This window comes from Lepisosteus oculatus, chromosome 18 (assembly GCF_040954835.1).
Source record: "Lepisosteus oculatus isolate fLepOcu1 chromosome 18, fLepOcu1.hap2, whole genome shotgun sequence".
In the NCBI taxonomy this organism is placed as follows: Eukaryota; Metazoa; Chordata; class Actinopteri; order Semionotiformes; family Lepisosteidae; genus Lepisosteus; species Lepisosteus oculatus.
Window position 1 is genome coordinate 22502329 of NC_090713.1, and position 19380 is coordinate 22521708.

The following is a 19380-nucleotide window of genomic DNA, read 5'->3' on the forward strand; positions in this document are numbered from 1 at the left end:
GTGTGTCGCTTCTGACCAGGAAAGCAGTACTGGCGAGAGACAGCACCGGCGGCAGCGGCCCCACCAGCAGAAACCAGCACCAGCACCAGCACCAGCACCAGCCACAAGCGCACGGGCGCCCGTCTGAGAGAGATCTGGACCTGCCTTCTGCCCCCCGAGGCGTGTAGACGGCGTTCCCCACCTGCCCCTCCCCCGGAGACGAGAAAGCCCCCCCTCTGAGCAGGGTCCAGCGCCTGAGACGACCCCCGGGCCTCGAGCAGCGCGAGCGGACGGGACGCTGAGGTGTTTGCAGACGGAGGAGAGCCGACGAACAGGGCGCCGACATGACCCAAGTGGAGCAGCAGGTGCAGTACAGCACCTCCTACGTGGTCACTTCCACCGAGGAGTACATGACGCAGGAGGACGACTGGGACCGCGACCTCCTGCTGGACCCGGCCTGGGAGAAGCAGCAGAGGAAGGTAGGAGCCCGGTCTGAGCCCGGAGCCGGGGGGGGGAGAATCGGTTTCTGCTGGCGGGGGGACTTGGAAAGGGAGCCCTAAAACGAGAGGCAGGACGCGCGTGAGGCCGTGGGGCGGTTGGCTCTCCAAGGAGTTTCTCTTCCTTCTAAAGACCCCAAAACAACAACAACAAAATACACGCAGGTGTGCGAATAGCTGAGCTGTGGGCTTTGAAAGGGAGCCCCCCCTCTCTCTCTCGCGCCGGGGGGGACCCGGGGCCGCAGCTCGCTCGGGAGCCGGCCGGAGTCGGACCTCTCTCCGCCCCGGGTGGTTTCGGCGGCTCCAGCTGCCCCGGGCCGGGCAGGCGGGCGTCGCACCTGCTGCGGGCGCATTCCGCAGCGCATAGCTGAGAGGGCTATTTCTAACCCTAACCCCACCCCCAGAGTTTCTTGACCTTACAGTACCCCCTAAAAATACCGCCGTGATGATGATGATGATGATGATGAGTTCACCACATCCGAGCGGATCCCGGGGACCGAGCTGTGCCCCTGAGCGAATCCCGCACCAACGGCGAAACCCTCTTAGCGGTCTTATCAATAAGGATGAAGGAGCTGACGGAAGCGCTCGGGGGTCGGTGTGTGTGTGTGTCCTGGAGGGTCATTGCTTATCCAGCTGGTTCTTTTGAGGAGGATAGCCGACACCGCTGCCCCCCCTCCCCGGCCTATACTGAGAAGCACGGCTAAGACGGGCGCTGGCCGGGGGGGTGTCGGTGACGTCAGCGGGGGAGGCGGGAGGTTTATTAATAGCGGGAACGGCTCGCGTTCTGAACGCGCCCCTCGGGGTTCGTGCTAAAACGCAACGGGACGATTTCAAGGGGCTTTTTTTCTTCCGCCTCCTCAAAGACGTGTCGGTGAACCCCCTTGCTCCTCAGTCTACCGCACGGGCAACGTTGCTTCTGCATTTTCTCTCTTTCCCCAGTCCAAGTATAATTTTGAACACAAATGGGGGACATGTGTTAAAAATGATACGTGGACCCCCCCCCCCCAATTAAAACACGCCAGTTAAAACAATTGGACGCAAACCCCCGTGGGTTGTAAACGCAGGTGATCTCCACAAGTTCAATGCATTTATACCTCAGCGCGCCGGAGAGAAACTCTTATTTTAAACCGGACCGGCAGCTGGCGCTGATCCGAGCCTCCGAGCCTCCTCACCCCCCCCCGGGCACCTGGCGACGCACCGGGCAGGTTCTCGGGCTGAGCGCGCTGCCCGGGGTGATTAACGGGGCTCCGGCTGATTAGAGCAGCCGCGCGCCAGAGCCGCCACGCTGGGCGCGAGGGGATCGACAGCGGATTCCTGTCGGGACTGAGCGACCCGGACAGATGGGAGAGAGAGGGAGCGAGAGACTCCCAGAGACCAGAGAGAGAGGCTAGATCAGAGCAGAGAGAGGAGTCTGGATCAGAAAGAGGAGTCTGGGAGAGAGACAGGAGTCTGGGACAGGAGTCTGGTCCAGAAAGAGGAGTCGGGGAGAGAGTCTAGATCAGAAAGAGGAGTCTGGGAGAGAGGGAGAGGAGAAGGACAAGCTGGAGCACACACGGTGCTCAGTGGGACCCGTCCGTACTGCTGATCCAGACCCGTATCGAGCTCGCTCGCGGAGTACAGCCGCGCCTCTAGAACCCGGGGCTGCCGGGGGGTCTGGGACAGGCCGAGAGGATAGGAGGGGGCGTCCGACGCAAATAGAATCATCTTCTAAAAATACCCACCCCTCGCCCTCCGCGCTTCCTCTCCGCCTCCATGACGTCTGCCCGATATTATTTACCAAAAAAAAAAACACTTTCTCTTTAATCCGCTGTAATTAAACACTTGTAATCAACACGCGTGCCCGCGGCGGTGGGGGGAATGATGTCACTCCTTGCAAATATCGGCGGCGTCACGCGTCGCTCCGGCCGGCCGAGCGCCTGTCCGGCAGCAGCAGAGCGAGTTTTAGAGCTGCACCGCTCCGCGTCACCTGCGCGTCTCGGGCAGGCAGTGTCCACCGAGACCTTCCAGCGCTCTCCCGTCTTCCTCCTTCCCAGTCGTTTTTCAGTTTCCCGGCTTCTCTTCCAGCTTTCTGTTATCGGAGGCACGCGGAGAACTCCTCCAGCCTCTCCCGACACGCTGGTCGCCCTGGCTCCGCTCATGGCGGAGTGAGCGAGCGCCCGGTCTCTAGGCGAAAGAGCCGGGCACGGCTTGGCGAACATCCTCCTCGTGTGTGGCGTCTGCTCCGACTCGGGGGACTTTGAAAAGCACAGGCCAGTCACTGGCGTGTGAAGGGGGCGACCCCTGCAGACACCAGGGCTGCTTGGACAGATGTGGGTTTGGGGGTGGGGGGTGAAAGGTCAGAATCGTCAGGCAGGTTACAGGTGTGAGCCCCGGCGCTACCCGGAATTTCGATCGGGTTGATTAGTCCACCCTGTTCTCTGGCAGGAGTGAGCGATCAATTCTGTGTATTTAACATCAGTGCAGTGTGACCCCCAGCACTGACCCCCACCGGACACCCCAGTGCAGTGTGACCCCCACCACTGACCCCCACTGGACACCCCAGTGCAGTGTGACCCCCACCACTGACCCCCACTGGACACCCCAGTGCAGTGTGACCCCCACCGCTGACCCCACTGGACACCCCAGTGCAGTGTGACCCCCACCGCTGACCCCCACTGGACACCCCAGTGCAGTGTGACCCCCAGCACTGACCCCCACTGGACACCCCAGTGCAGTGTGACCCCCAGCACTGACCCCCACTGGACACCCCAGTGCAGTGTGACCCCCAGCGCTGACCCCACTGGACACCCCAGTGTAGTGTGACCCCCAGTACTGACCCCACTGGACACCTCAGTGCAGTGTGACCCCACTGGACACCCCAGTGCAGTGTGAGCCCCAGCCCTGACCCCACTGGACACCCCAGTGCAGTGTGAGCCCCAACCCTGTCCCCACTGGACACCCCAGTGCAGTTTTCCAGCCTGTTAGAGGTACTTGAAACAGGACATGAGTGGGTTATTTCCGTGATCTAAAACGTTTGCTTGAGGATGTGCCTGGAAGAGCCAGTTTAGAAAAGTGGGACACAGGTTCCTGATGACCCCGTTAACTCATCACTGGCTTAGCTGTAGTTGAACAGCTTCTCCCAGCGGGTCTGGGCTCCGATTTGGCTAGATCTGGAGAACCAGCTGGGGCTGGAGCTGGCCTCTCTGGCCCACAGCGTGGGGGGGTCACTGCCGGTCCTTCTGTCCCCATGATCCCCAAGTCATGTTTGGTGGCAGCAGCGATTAAGCGATTCACGATCAATGAAGTAATTGATCAAGTCAGTGGCTGAACTAGTGGTTGGAACAGTGAAGGGAGGGAGGGATGGGTCAGGAGTCAGAAAGGAAGTATTTGTTGGCGTATGTACCGATGTCCTAGAGTGGTCGTCGGTTCTTCAGACAGACCAGCTTGTATATAGTCTGTACGCCCTGTTTTCAACCGGACCGTGATCTGGGTCGGCCCTCGGTGACCAGTTTGCAGTTCCAGCTTAGCTGGTTCGATTTCAGACCGAATGTCTTGGCGCTTGGGCTGCTTCCACGCAATTAGTGATGTAACTAGACTGCTCACAGTTTCTGTTGCCTGCCGATTTCTCTGTGGCTAATAAGCAGGGCCTCGGCCCAGTAGACGCTGCGAGGGCTCTGGGATCGAGGGATCCAGGCGATCGGCTCCGAGAGGGAGAGTCACCGAAGGCGGGCGGGCGCAGGTGGGATCTGGCGGTGGAATGGTGTGGGGTGGGGGGTGGGGTCCCCACTGGCCTCCTCCGCTGCTCCGGCAGAGGCTCAGCCCGGCGGGATCCCAGCTGGATCTGGACCTGAGCCGGACCGCTGACCCTGGCGTTTGCCGGCAGCTCCGCGCTCGTGTGTCAGTGTGAGCCCAGCGGGGCGAGAGAGCTCCAGCTTCGGAAACGTTTTCCCCGGAGTCCTCCGAGTGTCTGGTGCAGCTCTGTCGGGCGTGGATAAGGATCAGACGTTCTGGGCTAGTCCGTTCTTTGTCATTCCGATCTTCCTGGCTCGTCCCAGTGGCGTGATTTAAGTGTCACGTGCCGCGGCTGGGGGGCGCTTCTGCCTCGCGGGTTCGAGCCCACCCTGTGTGTGGAGCTTGCACGTTCTCCCCTTGTGCGTGTGGGTCGTCACCGGGCGACTCGCGGGCTCTGTAGATGTGTCCACCCCACCGTGGGCTGACGCCCCGGTCGGGGAGTGGGGCCGCCTGCCCCTTGTGTTTCCAGGATGGGATACGAGTTGACCTAACCCTGAGCAGGAATATCCGTTCAGGAAGTAACGCGGTGGAAGGAGACAATTCCTCATTCCCAGAAGTGGCCTGTCCTGGAAAAGCCCGAACTGGTGACACCTATGTATTTTGGGGTTGCCCCATATGAAGATATCTCCCATTCTGACAGCCCGGTATAACCTGGCCTTACTGACCCTCTGAAACCTGACACGAGTCGGGGTCGGGGGTCAGGGGTGAGGGGTCAGAGGTGAGGGTGGCACAACTGTTGGCTGAGGGACGGGACACGGAGGCATGGGGCCACTCGGAGCAACAGGAGCGACCCTGTTGGACTAGGAGAGGCAGGAGGAGGTAGGAGAGCAGCAGCAGAACAAGGCAACGAGGGAAAGTGGGGACAGATGCTTTCGTGATCACAGGGTTTTACAAGAACATCGACCAGCGCTAAAATACTGGATACTGCTTTGATGGGTCCACTCTCTGCGCCTGAATCGGCACAGCAACTCTGTTTGGGCGCGAGTGTTGAACTGATCCCAGGGTCTCATCTAGGTCCGCCTTGAGGGCAACCACAGTATGGGCTTCAGCAGAGTGGCTGGGCGGCTCGTTCCACTCTCCCACCACCCTTAGTGTCAAGAAGTCCGTCTCCACGTAGCTCCCACTTCCGCCTTCGTTTCCACCCGCCCTTCCTGGTTCGCGGTTCACCGAGGAAGTCCCGACGCCCTGGACGATTTCGGGCACCTGGGTCGCGCTGAGCGCCGGGCCGTGCTCAGGATCGGAGCCCTCCAGTTCCTCCGGGGTGTCGGTGTGCAGGGAGGGCCGATCGGGTGGCAGCTGCTATTCTAGATGCCCTGTCCTTATAGGGCAGTGTCTATAAACTGCTGGGGCACGCGGGGGGAGGGGGTGGGGGGCGTGAGCTCATGCAGGTATTTTGGAGGAGCAGGGAGCTTGATGGGGGGGGGGGAGGACACAGATGGCGGAGCGATTGTTACGTGTGTGTCTTCACGGGGGTGGAGGGGACGGCCGGTTCTGGTCCGGAGAACCTGCCCGGGCCGCGGATTCGAAGGCCCGGGAGTTCGGTGCGCCGGAGGGGAGGGGTGACGGACCGGGGCGCTGGGTCAGGCGCAGGCAGGGCTCCGGCCTCCTGACTGGGGGGTTTCGGGTTCAAATCCCAGGAGAGGCGCCAAGGTACTCCAGGACCTTGTGTGGAAGAGTGAACAGATGTAAACTGCTTTGGATGAAAGTGTCGGCCAAATGAGTTAATAATTAATAGTGGTTAGAGGCCAGTGAGACCAGGGTAAAAGCACAGTACAGTGCAGTAGAGCCCAGTGAGATCGGGGTAAAAGCACAGTACAGTGCAGTAGAGCCCAGTGAGATCGGGGTAAAAGCACAGTACAGCGCAGCAGAGCCCAGTGAGATCGGGGTAAAAGCACAGTACAGCGCAGTAGAGCCCAGTGAGACCGGGGTAAAAGCACAGTACAGCGCAGTAGAGCCCAGTGAGACCAGGGTAAAAGCACAGTACAGTGCAGTAGAGCCCAGTGAGATCAGGGTAAAAGCACAGTACAGTGCAGTAGAGCCCAGTGAGATCAGGGTAAAAGCACAGTTAGAGGACAGCAGAGCCCAGTGAGATCAGGGTAAAAGCACAGTACAGTGCAGTAGAGCCCAGTGAGATCAGGGTAAAAGCACAGTACAGTGCAGTAGAGCCCAGTGAGATCAGGGTAAAAGCACAGTTAGAGGACAGCAGAGCCCAGTGAGATCAGGGTAAAAGCACAGTACAGTGCAGTAGAGCCCAGTGAGATCGGGATAAAAGCACAGTACAGCGCAGTAGAGCCCAGTGAGATCGGGGTAAAAGCACAGTACAGTGCAGTAGAGCCCAGTGAGACCAGGGTAAAAGCACAGTACAGCGCAGTAGAGCCCAGTGAGACCAGGGTAAAAGCACAGTACAGTGCAGTAGAGCCCAGTGAGATCAGGGTAAAAGCACAGTACAGTGCAGTAGAGCCCAGTGAGATCAGGGTAAAAGCACAGTTAGAGGACAGCAGAGCCCAGTGAGATCAGGGTAAAAGCACAGTACAGTGCAGTAGAGCCCAGTGAGATCAGGGTAAAAGCACAGTACAGTGCAGTAGAGCCCAGTGAGATCAGGGTAAAAGCACAGTACAGTGCAGTAGAGCCCAGTGAGATCAGGGTAAAAGCACAGTTAGAGGACAGCAGAGCCCAGTGAGATCAGGGTAAAAGCACAGTACAGTGCAGTAGAGCCCAGTGAGATCGGGATAAAAGCACAGTATAGCACAGTAGAGCCCAGTGAGATCGGGGTAAAAGCACAGTACAGCGCAGTAGAGCCCAGTGAGACCAGGGTAAAAGCACAGTACAGCGCAGTAGAGCCCAGTGAGACCAGGGTAAAAGCACAGTACAGTGCAGTAGAGCCCAGTGAGATCAGGGTAAAAGCACAGTACAGTGCAGTAGAGCCCAGTGAGATCAGGGTAAAAGCACAGTTAGAGGACAGCAGAGCCCAGTGAGATCAGGGTAAAAGCACAGTACAGTGCAGTAGAGCCCAGTGAGATCAGGGTAAAAGCACAGTACAGTGCAGTAGAGCCCAGTGAGATCGGGGTAAAAGCACAGTCCAGCGCAGTAGAGCCCAGCGAGATCAGGGTAAAAACACAGTACAGATTAGATAAACTATTTTGTGAAGATCTACACAAGATTAGTTTTGATTTTTTTTTTAAATTACATTAAGTGGCCTGACGCATATGGAGAAAATGTGTTGCGGTACTCCTCCGCCCAGTTTAACATTGCCCCAGACGTCACTTCGAAACCCTGCAAGGCAGTCACAGCGGGTCCCAGCCATGCAGGAGCGTCACCTATCGCCTATCGGTATTGATCGATATGATCCCACTCCGACTCCCCATTTTCACCTCTGCCACCTTGTGGAGACGGCCAGAACTGCAGACCCTACCCCACCCCAGAACTGGAAGCCTGCGGCTGTCCGTCAACACTCTGGACTCGGTCGCCTATAAATCAGGATGACCCTGTATGTTGTCCTCTCTGGCCGGATTGAGCCACATTGCAGCTCCCAGAATAATTACTCTGCTGACTCCTTTGCTCCGACTCTCGGAGACTGGGCTGACGTCGCGAGTCAGAGAGCTGCTCCAGGGGGTCACTGGGGGTCAGCACTGTTGGGATCTGGTGGGTCACATTACTTTAAGAGGGCGTCCTTACAGCTGGGAGCACAGGGGTCCCCAGTCCTGGTCCTGAGGGGGGTGCTGTCTCTCCTGTGTGGGTCCACAGTCCTGGTCCTGGGGGGTCTTTGTCTCTCCTGCGGGTATCCCTAGTCCTGCTCCTGGAGCCCCACACACTCACAGCTGCTAGTGTCCAGTGTTCCAGGCAGACTCTCAGTTACTCATTCGAACCCCTAACCGCCTTGGCAACAGGACGAACGTGACCTGTGTGACTCTTTCCCGGTCTTACAGACGCGGATGAGAAGCACCATAAAATTCCATAGCTCTGGGCAGGAAAAGAAGAGTTGCACGTTTTGCAGACAAGCCACTCGTTTGTGCAGTGAGGGAGCTGAACAGGGCCAGCAGGAGCAGGAGCAGCAGCAGCAGCAGTACAGGCCCGCAGGTCTCCTGCACCAGCTCAGGCAGCTCTGAGCTCCCAGGAAGGCTGTGTGGTGTTTTTCCTCAAGGCCAGCCTGGCCAGTGTACGTTTCTGTGTGGATCTGGGGTGCCGAGAGGGTGGGGTGATCGGCGCTGGTGCCCCCCAGCTCAGAGTTCTGTTCTCTACACTGTACAGTGTAATCCTCAGTGCTCATTACTGATAGAACAGCCCTGCAGGCCAAGAGCTTAGTGCAGGACGTGTGAATGTGGAGGTCTTGGTCCCAAGACGGGGTTCCTGAGCGATTCCCCCCCCCCCAGGAGCCCCAGTATTTTGGGTATGCCCCCTTACATGGCAGTGGAGCGCAGGGGTGACCTTCTCCAGTTCGGCTGTGCTTGCTGCGCTGGGACAGGTGAGGGAGAGGGGGGGGTGGATCTCGTGGGGGCTGAGGGGTGCAGTGTGACTGGATATATCCGAGGGACAAGAAAAGCATTCCCGACACGCGATGGGCGCAAGGCGGGGTACCCCCTGGGCGGGACGCCAGCTCATCACAGGGCAGCACACTGACGCACTCACCTGGGCCAGTTTCCCCAGAAGCCAGTGGACCTCCCAGTGTGTCTTCGGACTGTGGGAGGACGCCGGAGCACCTGGAGGAGAGCCATGGGAACCCAGGGAGAACATGCAGACTCCACACAGACAGTACAAAAAATGGAGCTGTCCGGAAAGCCCTGCTCCTGGTCGGAATCGCACCACCGATTCGTTCCGGGGATCTGCCGTTCTCGGGCAGGCCCCAGCCAGCTCCGTCTGTCGGCTCCGGCCGAGATAGATCGGACAGAGGGGGCCGGGAGGGTCTCCAGCCCGGACAGGAGACCGTCAGCCCTGTCTGGTCGCCGATCGATCCGGGAATCTCAGCCAGCTGTTTCCGGGAAGAAGCCTGCGGCTTCCAATCGCAGGGCTGAGCTGCTTGTTCCACACTCCCACCACTCCTTGTGTACAGGAACAACTGTTTCTCCCTGTTTGCCATTTTAAATGCACTTCCACGCGCGTGCCAGTGGGTAAGATGGTAGAGCCCGAACCCCATGCTGGTTGATGAGAAGGGGCAGCGGGGAATGCTGTTCAGTAAGCAGGAAAAGATGTAGGATTTAGGATTTCTCTCTGGCAACGCTGACAGGTGTGGAGAAAACAGTGGCTGGTAATCAAGGATCTTGCGGAAAGGAGAGTGTCCTGGGATGGGAGCCGGACACTGCCGATGGTTCACTCAGGAAAACAACATCTGAGAGCCCTGTGAGACGCAGTGGGATTGGCTGGACCCGCCTGGCTCGTGGGCAGGGGAGACTCGGACCCCACTGGGAGCCGTGTCAGTGACCGTGATCGGGAGCAGCTGGGCGAGATGGACCTGGCTCTGTTTTCCCTCCCGTTCCTCAGTTAATCGCCCCCACGTGCGCTCCGGGATCGGAGCCTGGCGGTTCCTGTGACGACGCTGGCGCGGGCAGGGGGAGGATGACTCATCTCCCAGTGAAGGGCTCAGTCCTCTCCTCACACAATGGGCAGGGAGCAGGTGGCACGCCGGGCACATTCCAGCCCTCAGGGGTTGTTAATATGCAGCGGAATTCCTGCAACAGGTGCTAATCCCTGAACTCATTCTCCCTGGGGTCCCTAACATCCTGACCTCCAAATCCCCCAACCTGCGCTGTCGTGCACGGGACAGTGTTTTACTGGTGATACAGTTACTTCCCTGAATAATCCTCCCAGTGTCTGGGACAGCCTCACTGTAGACAGAGCTCTGACAGTGAGTAAGACCCCCAGTGTCTGGGACAGCCTCACTGTAGACAGTGGAGCTACAGTGACTACTGTACTACAGACACTGTAGACAGAGCTCTGACAGTGAATAAGACCCCCAGTGTCTGGGACAGTGTTGGTGTATTTTAAATTCCTGTGTATGGGGAATGTCATTCTACGATTAAATTGCGTCGATTGGTCGTGCTCCAGAAGAGCTGTGGTTAGAATAATATTGACTGAAGTGTCTCCCTGTGTCACAGTTCATGCCTCATTGCTGGGCCACACCCACCTGGTGGTGTTTGCTGTCTTATTATAGGGGGGTGCCCTGTTTACCCCAGATCACTCTCCCTGGTGTCCGGCCTTCACGAATGTGGGTGCCACCTCTGGTTCAGGAACAGGGCTAGTCAAGTTGTTCAGGTCCGGTCTTGTCAGACCGGGAGGACAGCCGGTCTGGTGGTTCATGTCCGGTTCTGTCAGACCGGGAGGACAGCTGGTCCAGTGGGTCAGGTCCGGTCTTGTTAGACCGGGAGGACCGCCGGTCCGGTGGGTCAGGTCCAGTTCTGTTAGACCGGGAGGACAGCTGGTCCGGTGGTTCAGGTCTGGTTCTGTTAGACCGGGAGGACAGCTGGTCCAGTGGTTCAGGTCCGGTTCTGTTAGACCGGGAGGACAGCTGGTCCGGTGGTTCAGGTCTGGTTCTGTTAGACCGGGAGGACAGCTGGTCCGGTGGTTCAGGTCTGGTTCTGTTAGACCAGTAGGACAGCTGGTCCGGTGGTTCAGGTCTGGTTCTGTTAGACCGGGAGGACAGCTGGTCCAGTGGTTCAGGTCCGGTTCTGTTAGACCGGGAGGACAGCTGGTCCGGTGGTTCAGGTCTGGTTCTGTTAGACCAGTAGGACAGCTGGTCCGGTGGTTCAGGTCTGGTTCTGTTAGACCGGGAGGACAGCTGGTCCAGTGGTTCAGGTCCGGTTCTGTTAGACCGGGAGGACAGCTGGTCCAGTGGTTCAGGTCCAGTCTTGTTAGACCGGGAGGACAGCTGGTCCGGCGGTTCTGGTCCGGTTCTGTTAGACTGGGAGGACAGCTGGTCCGGCGGTTCTGGTGCGGGAGAATTCCTGATGTTCACAGAGGAAAAACAAAGGATCCAGGAGGATGTGGATCATTTTTTGCGTATCCCGGAATGAGCCCCCCCATTTCCCATTTCCCATCTCTCCCAGCGTGGCGAGGAGCGGGGAGCGTGATCCCGGCTCAGGAATCCTGCCGGCTCAGCTGTCCCGTGGCTGGATTTAGCCGGCTGGCCTGCCTCACAGCCAGCTCTGGATGGCAGCCTGTCTAAATTTGGTCAAGCGTGCCTGGAGTCACCTGTGCTGAGAGCTCTGCTTGCAGCTACATCAGATTACAGGGAGAAGAGCATTCCAGACACTACACACACGCCACACACACACTACACACTGTACACACACTGTACACTACACAAACATTGTGCACACTACGTACACTACACACTGTACACACCCTGACTGCACACTACACTGTATACACACTGTACACACCCTGCACACTACGCTGTATACACACTGTACACACCCTGCACACTACACTGTACACACCCTGCACACCCTCACTGCACACTGTATACACCCTCACTGCACACTACACTGTATACACACTGTACACACCCTCACTGCAGGCTATACACTCTACACACCCTGCACACCCTCACTGCACACTATACACTGTACTCACCCTAGACACCCTCACTGCACACTGTACACACCCTGCACACCCTCACTGCAGGCTACACACTGTACACACTCTAGGACATCATCCCTGCAGCCTCAGGACCTCCTCCACACAGCTGCTCTGTCTCTCTCCCACTTGCTTGTAGATTCTCCCCTCTCACAGTTTGCTCTCTGACCACAACACGAAACATTGGCTTTCTTCCCAGAATTCCCTTCTATAAGCATGGCTATGCAGTCATCACATCTGAATTCCGGCCCCCGGATCAGTGGGAGTGCTCCCTGCTCCGCGGAGCAGGATCGGACCCCTGTCCCTGGCTTTCACCTGCCTCTCCGGTCTCATTCCGCCCACTCCCTGTTTCCTGTTTCCAGCCGGATATGAGCCAGACGGCCCAGTGTCTCCGTTTTTTTGCGATAAAGACTGAGACCTGTGCTGCTCTTGTAGCTCTGAACTCTGACCTCTCCTCTCTCGCCTTTCCCAGACCTTCACAGCCTGGTGTAACTCTCACCTGCGCAAAGCCGGCACTCAGATCGAGAATATTGAGGAGGATTTCCGGAATGGACTCAAACTCATGCTGCTGCTGGAGGTCATTTCAGGTGAGTCAACAAGCTGACAGACAGGTGCACGCCTGGGCTGACACACTCCTGGGCTGACACGGAAAGACACTGTCTGTAGGGTGGGGTGTGCCTGTCTGTGTGTAAGGGCGTGCCTGTGTCTGTAGGGTGGGGCGTGCCTGCCTGCCTGCCTGCCTGCCTGTCTGCCTGTCTGTAAGGGCGTGCCTGTCTGCCTGTCTGTCTGTAAGGGTGGGGAGGGTGGGCCTGCCTGTCTGTCTGTCTGTAAGGGCGTGCCTGTCTGCCTGTCTGTCTGTCTGTCTGTAAGGGCGTGCCTGTCTGCCTGTCTGTCTGTAAGGGTGGGGTGGGTGGGCCTGTCTGTCTGTCTGTCTGTCTGTAAGGGCGTGCCTGTCTGCCTGTCTGTCTGTAAGGGTGGGGTGGGTGGGCCTGTCTGTCTGTCTGTCTGTAAGGGCGTGCCTGTCTGCCTGTCTGTCTGTAAGGGTGGGGTGAGTGGGCCTGTCTGTCTGTCTGTCTGTCTGTAAGGGCGTGCCTGTCTGTCTGTCTGTCTGTAAGGGTGGGGTGGGTGGGCCTGTCTGTCTGTCTGTCTGTCTGTCTGTAAGGGCGTGCCTGTCTGCCTGTCTGTCTGTCTGTAAGGGCATGCCTGTCTGCCTGTCTGTCTGTAAGGGTGGGGTGGGTGGGCCTGTCTGTCTATCTGTCTGTAAGGGCGTGCCTGTCTGCCTGTCTGTCTGTAAGGGTGGGGTGGGTGGGCCTGCCTGTCTGTCTGTCTGTAAGGGCGTGCCTGTCTGTCTGTCTGTCTGTAAGGGCGTGCCTGTCTGCCTGTCTGTCTGTAAGGGTAGGGAGGGTGGGCCTGCCTGTCTGCAGAGTGTGGGATAGTAACTTCGTGTTATTTGCCAACAGGTGAGAGGTTGCCCAAACCAGACAAAGGGAAGATGCGCTTCCACAAGATCGCCAACGTCAACAAGGCCCTGGACTTCATCTGCAGCAAGGGGGTCAAGCTGGTGTCCATCGGCGCCGAGGGTGAGTCGCCCCCCGGCTCGGGGGGCTCGGGGGGGCTCGGGCTGGTGTGGGAACAGCAGGCTGAATGACCGTATCTCTGCTTCCTTACAGAGATTGTGGATGGCAACACAAAGATGACCCTGGGCATGATCTGGACTATCATCCTGAGATTCGCCATCCAGGACATCTCAGTGGAGGGTCAGTGAGAAAGATGCACCTGTACAGGCACACCCGGACCTGTCTCACTGCACACCTGTCATCTAGAGACACAGGCACTCAGACACACCCGGACCTGTCTCACCACACACCTGTCATCTAGAGACACAGGCACACCTGGACCTGTCTCACTGCACACCTGTCATCTAGAGACACAGGCACAACCGGACCTGTCTCACTGCACACCTGTCATCTAGAGACACGGGCACACCCGGACCTGTCTCACTGCACACCTGTCATCCAGAGACACAGGCACTCAGACACACCTGGACCTGTCTCACTGCACACCTGTCATCTAGAGACACAGGCACACCCGGACCTGTCTCACTGCACACCTGTCATCTAGAGACACGGGCACACCTGGACCTGTCTCACTGCACACCTGTCATCCAGAGACACGGGCACTCAGACACACCCGGACCTGTCTCACCACACACCTGTCATCTAGAGACACAGGCACACCTGGACCTGTCTCACTGCACACCTGTCATCTAGAGACACAGGCACAACCGGACCTGTCTCACTGCACACCTGTCATCTAGAGACACGGGCACACCCGGACCTGTCTCACTGCACACCTGTCATCCAGAGACACAGGCACACCTGGACCTGTCTCACTGCACACCTGTCATCTAGAGACACAGGCACACTTGGACCTGTCTCACTGCACACCTGTCATCCAGAGACACGGGCACACCTGGACCTGTCTCACTGCATACCTGTCATCTAGAGACACAGGCACACCCGGACCTGTCTCACTGCACACCTGTCATCTAGAGACACGGGCACACCTGGACCTGTCTCACTGCACACCTGTCATCCAGAGACACGGGCACTCAGACACACCCGGACCTGTCTCACCGCACACCTGTCATCTAGAGACACAGGCACACCCGGACCTGTCTCACTGCACACCTGTCATCTAGAGACACGGGCACACCTGGACCTGTCTCACCGCACACCTGTCATCTAGAGACACAGGCACACCTGGACCTGTCTCACTGCACACCTGTCATCTAGAGACACAGGCACACCCGGACCTGTCTCACTGCACACCTGTCATCTAGAGACACGGGCACACCTGGACCTGTCTCACTGCACACCTGTCATCCAGAGACATGGGCACTCAGACACACCCGGACCTGTCTCACCGCACACCTGTCATCTAGAGACACAGGCAATCAGACACGCCCGGACCTGTCTCACTGCACACCTGTCGTTTGTACGTCTCCCTCATTCTTTCTCGGCCCTTTCCCTGCACGCAGAAACCTCGGCGAAGGAGGGCCTGTTGCTATGGTGCCAGAGAAAGACTGCCCCCTACAGGAACGTCAATGTGCAGAACTTCCACATCAGGTGAGCCCAGCTGGCGTGCCGACTGCAGGGAAGACGCCACCCCAGCTCTGGCGCTGGAAGCATTCGGGGTTCCTGCAGTTTCTTTCTCCCTTTTAATTTCACACGGGGTTCCTTTCCTGCTGTGCGTGTTTTCGGAGAATCTCTGTAGTGATTTTTAATCGCCATTCTAACCTGATCACTCTCTCTTTCTGCATCTCTTTCTTCCACCCTGTCTCCTGCTGCCTGTCTTGCTGCTGTTCGCCTCCCACCTGCCCTCCCCTCCTGTCTCGGACGCACTCCCTTACCTGCTCCTCCTCACTGCTTCTGACGGCTCTGTTCCGTTCCCCTCTCTCCCTCTCCGTGAGCCAGCTGGAAGGACGGCCTGGCGCTGTGCGCTCTCATTCACAGACACAGACCCGACCTCATCGATTACTCCAAACTGAGAAAGGTGCCCCCTGAGCCTGTGTTCAAATCAGAGTGCAGTGAAGCCCAGTGAGATCGGGGTAAAAGCACAGTACAGTGCAGTAGAACCCAGCGAGATCAGGGTAAAAGCACAGTACAGTGCAGCAGAGCCCAGTGAGATCGGGGTAAAAGCGAAGGTACAGTGCAGTAAACCCAGTGAGATCAGGGTAAAAGCACAGTACAGCGCAGTAGAGCCCAGAGAGATCAGGGTAAAAGCTGAGGGGGGTGTGTGTGTGTGGTTTAGGTTTCCTGAGTGGCATGCGGAGTGCACACACACACACCCTGCACCAGGTCTGTGACAGCCCCACTCTCGCACTGTCTGTCCAGGATGACCCTATCGGAAACCTGAACACTGCTTTCGAAGTGGCTGAGAAATACCTGGATATCCCCAAGATGCTTGACGCAGAAGGTGAGGAAGCAGAGCAGAGCAGAGATGCTCATTTCTTTATATGGTCTGGTATTTACACTGTATTTACACCCCCCAGTGTCTGGGACAGCCTCACTGTAGACAGAGCTCTGACGGTGAATAAGACCCCCAGTGTCTGGGACAGCCTCACTGTAAACAGAGCTCTGACAGTGAATAAGACCCCCAGTGTCTGGGACAGCCTCACTGTAGACAGAGCTCTGACGGTGAATAAGACCCCCGGTGTCTGGGACAGCCTCACTGTAGACAGAGCTCTGACGGTGAGTAAGACCCCCGGTGTCTGGGACAGCCTCACTGTAGACAGAGCTCTGACGGTGAGTAAGACCCCCGGTGTCTGGGACAGCCTCACTGTAGACAGAGCTCTGACGGTGAGTAAGACCCCCGGTGTCTGGGACAGCCTCACTGTAGACAGAGCTCTGACGGTGAGTAAGACCCCCAGTGTCTGGGACAGCCTCACTGTAGACAGAGCTCTGAAGGTGAGTAAGACCCCCGGTGTCTGGGACAGCCTCACTGTAGACAGAGCTCTGACGGTGAATAAGACCCCCGGTGTCTGGGACAGTCTCACTGTAGACAGAGCTCTGACGGTGAGTAAGACCCCCGGTGTCTGGGACAGCCTCACTGTAGACAGAGCTCTGACGGTGAGTAAGACCCCCGGTGTCTGGGACAGCCTCACTGTAGACAGAGCTCTGACGGTGAGTAAGACCCCCAGTGTCTGGGACAGCCTCACTGTAGACAGAGCTCTGTTGTTTGCTGTCTGTTAAGAGTAGTACTGGAGTAGTGTTAAGATTGTACTGTGTTGTAGCTGTGTTGTTGACTGTGGGTATCTCTGCTCTCTGACAGATATTGTGAACACCCCCAAACCCGACGAGAAAGCTATCATGACCTATGTGTCCTGCTTCTACCATGCCTTCGCTGGAGCTGAGCAGGTACCATTTGTCCAGTCCTTTCACTGTCAGAATGGCTGTGGTCATGAGACCGCTGCTCCAGTCTTGTTAGACGAAGAGGACAGCTGGTCCTTGGTTCAGGTCCAGTCCTGGAAGAACAGGAGGACAGCTGGTCTGGAGGGTCAGGTCCAGTCCTGGAAGACCAGGAGGACAGCTGGTCTGGAGGGTCAGGTCCAGTCTTGATAGACCAGGAGGACAGCTGGTCTGGAGGTCCAGTCCTAGTAGAGCAGGAAGCCAGCTGGTCTGGAGGGTCAGGTCCAGTCTTGATAGACCAGGAGGACAGCTGGTCTGGAGGTCCAGTCCTAGTAGAGCAGGAAGCCAGGTGGTCTGGAGGTTCAGGTCCAGTCCTGGAAGACCAGAAGGACAGCTGGTCTGGAGGTCCAGTCCTAGTAGAGCAGGAAGCCAGGTGGTCTGGAGGGTCAGGTCCAGTCTTGATAGACCAGGAGGACAGCTGGTCTGGAGGTCCAGTCCTAGTAGAGCAGGAAGCCAGCTGGTCTGGAGGGTCAGGTCCAGTTTTGCTAGACCAGGAGGACAGCTGGTCTGGAGGTCCAGTCCTAGTAGAGCAGGAAGCCAGCTGGTCTGGAGGTTCAGGTCCAGTCCTGGAAGACCAGAAGGACAGCTGGTCTGGAGGTCCAGTCCTAGTAGAGCAGGAAGCCAGCTGGTCTGGAGGGTCAGGTCCAGTCTTGGTAGACCAGGAGGTTCCTAGTTGGAGCCCCAGCTCTGCCCCTTACTCCCTGTGTTCCCCGTGAGCGAGAGACCGTCCCTCTGGTGAGACTCCAGACCAGATCCTACTGTCTGAGACTCTGCAGCAGCAGAGGCTCCTGTCCTCAGCAGCGCGAGCCGCTAGCGGCTAACGGGTCTCCCTCTCTCTCCTCCCCCCAGGCTGAGACAGCCGCCAACAGGATCTGCAAGGTGCTGGCCGTGAACCAGGAGAACGAGAAGCTGATGGAGGAGTACGAGAAGCTGGCCAGCGAGGTAAAGGACACCGGCGGCGGTCCACGGCCCTTCCCTGGGCCTCTGTCCCCACCCCCCGGACACATCGGCCCTCTCTCAGATTGGGGTGGGCGCCACCATTCTAAATTCCTAAGCAAGAAGAAATTCTTGTTCCCCGCGCTGTGCCATCTCCTCTTGAGCCTTAGAATGGGGCGGAGCGGTGTCTCAGTGGCTCAGGATCTGCGCCTGTGACTGGAAGGTTGCCGGTTCAAATCCCGCGCCCAGCAGAGGAATCCTACTCCGTTGGGCCCCTGAGCAAGGCCCTTCACCCCAACTGCTCCAGGGGCGCCGTACAATGGCAGACCCTGTGCTCTGACCCCCAGCTTCTCTTCTTGCCTGTGTGTCTGTGTCTCCATGGAGAAAAGCTGGGGTATGCGAAAAGACAAATTCCTAATGCAAGAAATTGTATAGGGCTAATAAAGAAACATTGCATTACAAATGGCAGTGGCTCTGCCAGTACGTGTTGGGCTGGCCTGCTCCCTGCTCTGGGGTTGGCCAAACTGGAGAGCGCAGGGCCAATTTCGCCCGCTCTGATTGGCTGGGACGTGGCTCACCTGGCCTTGCCCCTCAGGGAGGCTCCGCCCCCTACCTGATGGCTGCATGTCGTAGTGCGTGCGCCAGTCCCTTCTCCCTGGACCCCTCCTCCTCCTCCTCCTCCCGCTGGGGGTCTCCGTCCCCCTGATGGCTGTTCTGCTTGCAGCTCCTGGAGTGGATCCGCCGCACCATCCCCTGGCTGGAGAACCGCGTGGCGGAGCAGACCATGCGCGCCATGCAGCAGAAGCTGGAGGACTTCCGGGACTACCGCCGCGTCCACAAGCCGCCCCGCGTGCAGGAGAAGTGCCAGCTGGAGATCAACTTCAACACCCTGCAGACCAAGCTGCGCCTCAGCAACCGGCCCGCCTTCATGCCCTCGGAGGGCAAGATGGTCTCGGTACGCCTCCCCGGGCCGCCCATCACCTCTGACCTGTGTGCCCCACTCCTGACCCACCTGATGGACCTCTGACCTCAGTGACTCACACCTGACCCATCTGATTGACGTCTGACCTCAGTGACTAACACCTGCCTCACCTGATTCCTCCCTGACCTCTGTGACTCACTCCTGACCCACCTGATTGACGTCTGACCTCTGATTCACTCCTGACACAGCTCTGACCTGTGTGCCCCACTCCTGACCCACCTGGTTGACCTCTGACCTCAGTGACTCACACCTGACCCATCTGATTGACGTCTGACCTCAGCGACTAACACCTGCCTCACCTGATTCCTCTCTGACCTCCGTGACTCACTCCTGACCCAACTGGTTGACATCTGACCTCTGACTCACTCCTCACACAGCTCTGACCTCCATGACTCACTCCTGACCCACCTGGTTGACCTCCGTGACTCAATCCTGCCCCCTCTGGTTGACCTCTGACCTCAGTGACGCCCTACCCCCGTACCCCCTCTCCTCTCTCAGGACATCGCCAACGCCTGGAAGGGGCTGGAGCAGGTGGAGAAGGGCTACGAGGAGTGGCTGCTGACCGAGATCAGGCGGCTGGAGAGACTTGACCACCTGGCGGAGAAGTTCAAGCAGAAGTGTGCCCTGCACGAGACCTGGACCAGGGGTGCGGGCCGGGCCGGGCCGGGGCGTGGGC

The 19380-nt window shown here is 58.1% G+C and overlaps 1 protein-coding gene and 2 long non-coding RNA genes across 4 annotated transcripts in view; 1 reads left to right on the top strand and 2 right to left on the bottom strand.

The window, feature by feature from the left end:
- Positions 1–19380, top strand: part of LOC102686858 (alpha-actinin-3) — a 27196-nt gene continuing 7816 nt past the window's right edge. For both annotated transcript variants that reach the window (XM_069180438.1, XM_069180439.1), the window contains exons 1-11: positions 1–458; positions 12289–12403; positions 13277–13396; positions 13487–13573; positions 14857–14944; positions 15293–15371; positions 15713–15794; positions 16650–16735; positions 17636–17728; positions 18447–18677; positions 19203–19350. In XM_069180438.1, the coding sequence (XP_069036539.1) occupies positions 324–458; positions 12289–12403; positions 13277–13396; positions 13487–13573; positions 14857–14944; positions 15293–15371; positions 15713–15794; positions 16650–16735; positions 17636–17728; positions 18447–18677; positions 19203–19350 (1264 nt within the window). In that variant the 5' untranslated portion in view covers positions 1–323. The remainder of the gene's footprint in view (positions 459–12288; positions 12404–13276; positions 13397–13486; positions 13574–14856; positions 14945–15292; positions 15372–15712; positions 15795–16649; positions 16736–17635; positions 17729–18446; positions 18678–19202; positions 19351–19380) is intronic.
- On the bottom strand, positions 3614–9580 carry LOC138224111 (uncharacterized). The gene is made up of 2 exons (XR_011182457.1): positions 8874–9580; positions 3614–8207 (listed from the first exon to the last, which is right to left on the bottom strand). It is a non-coding gene; the product is annotated as an uncharacterized lncRNA (long non-coding RNA).
- On the bottom strand, positions 15312–18404 carry LOC138224109 (uncharacterized). The gene is made up of 2 exons (XR_011182455.1): positions 18336–18404; positions 15312–18111 (listed from the first exon to the last, which is right to left on the bottom strand). It is a non-coding gene; the product is annotated as an uncharacterized lncRNA (long non-coding RNA).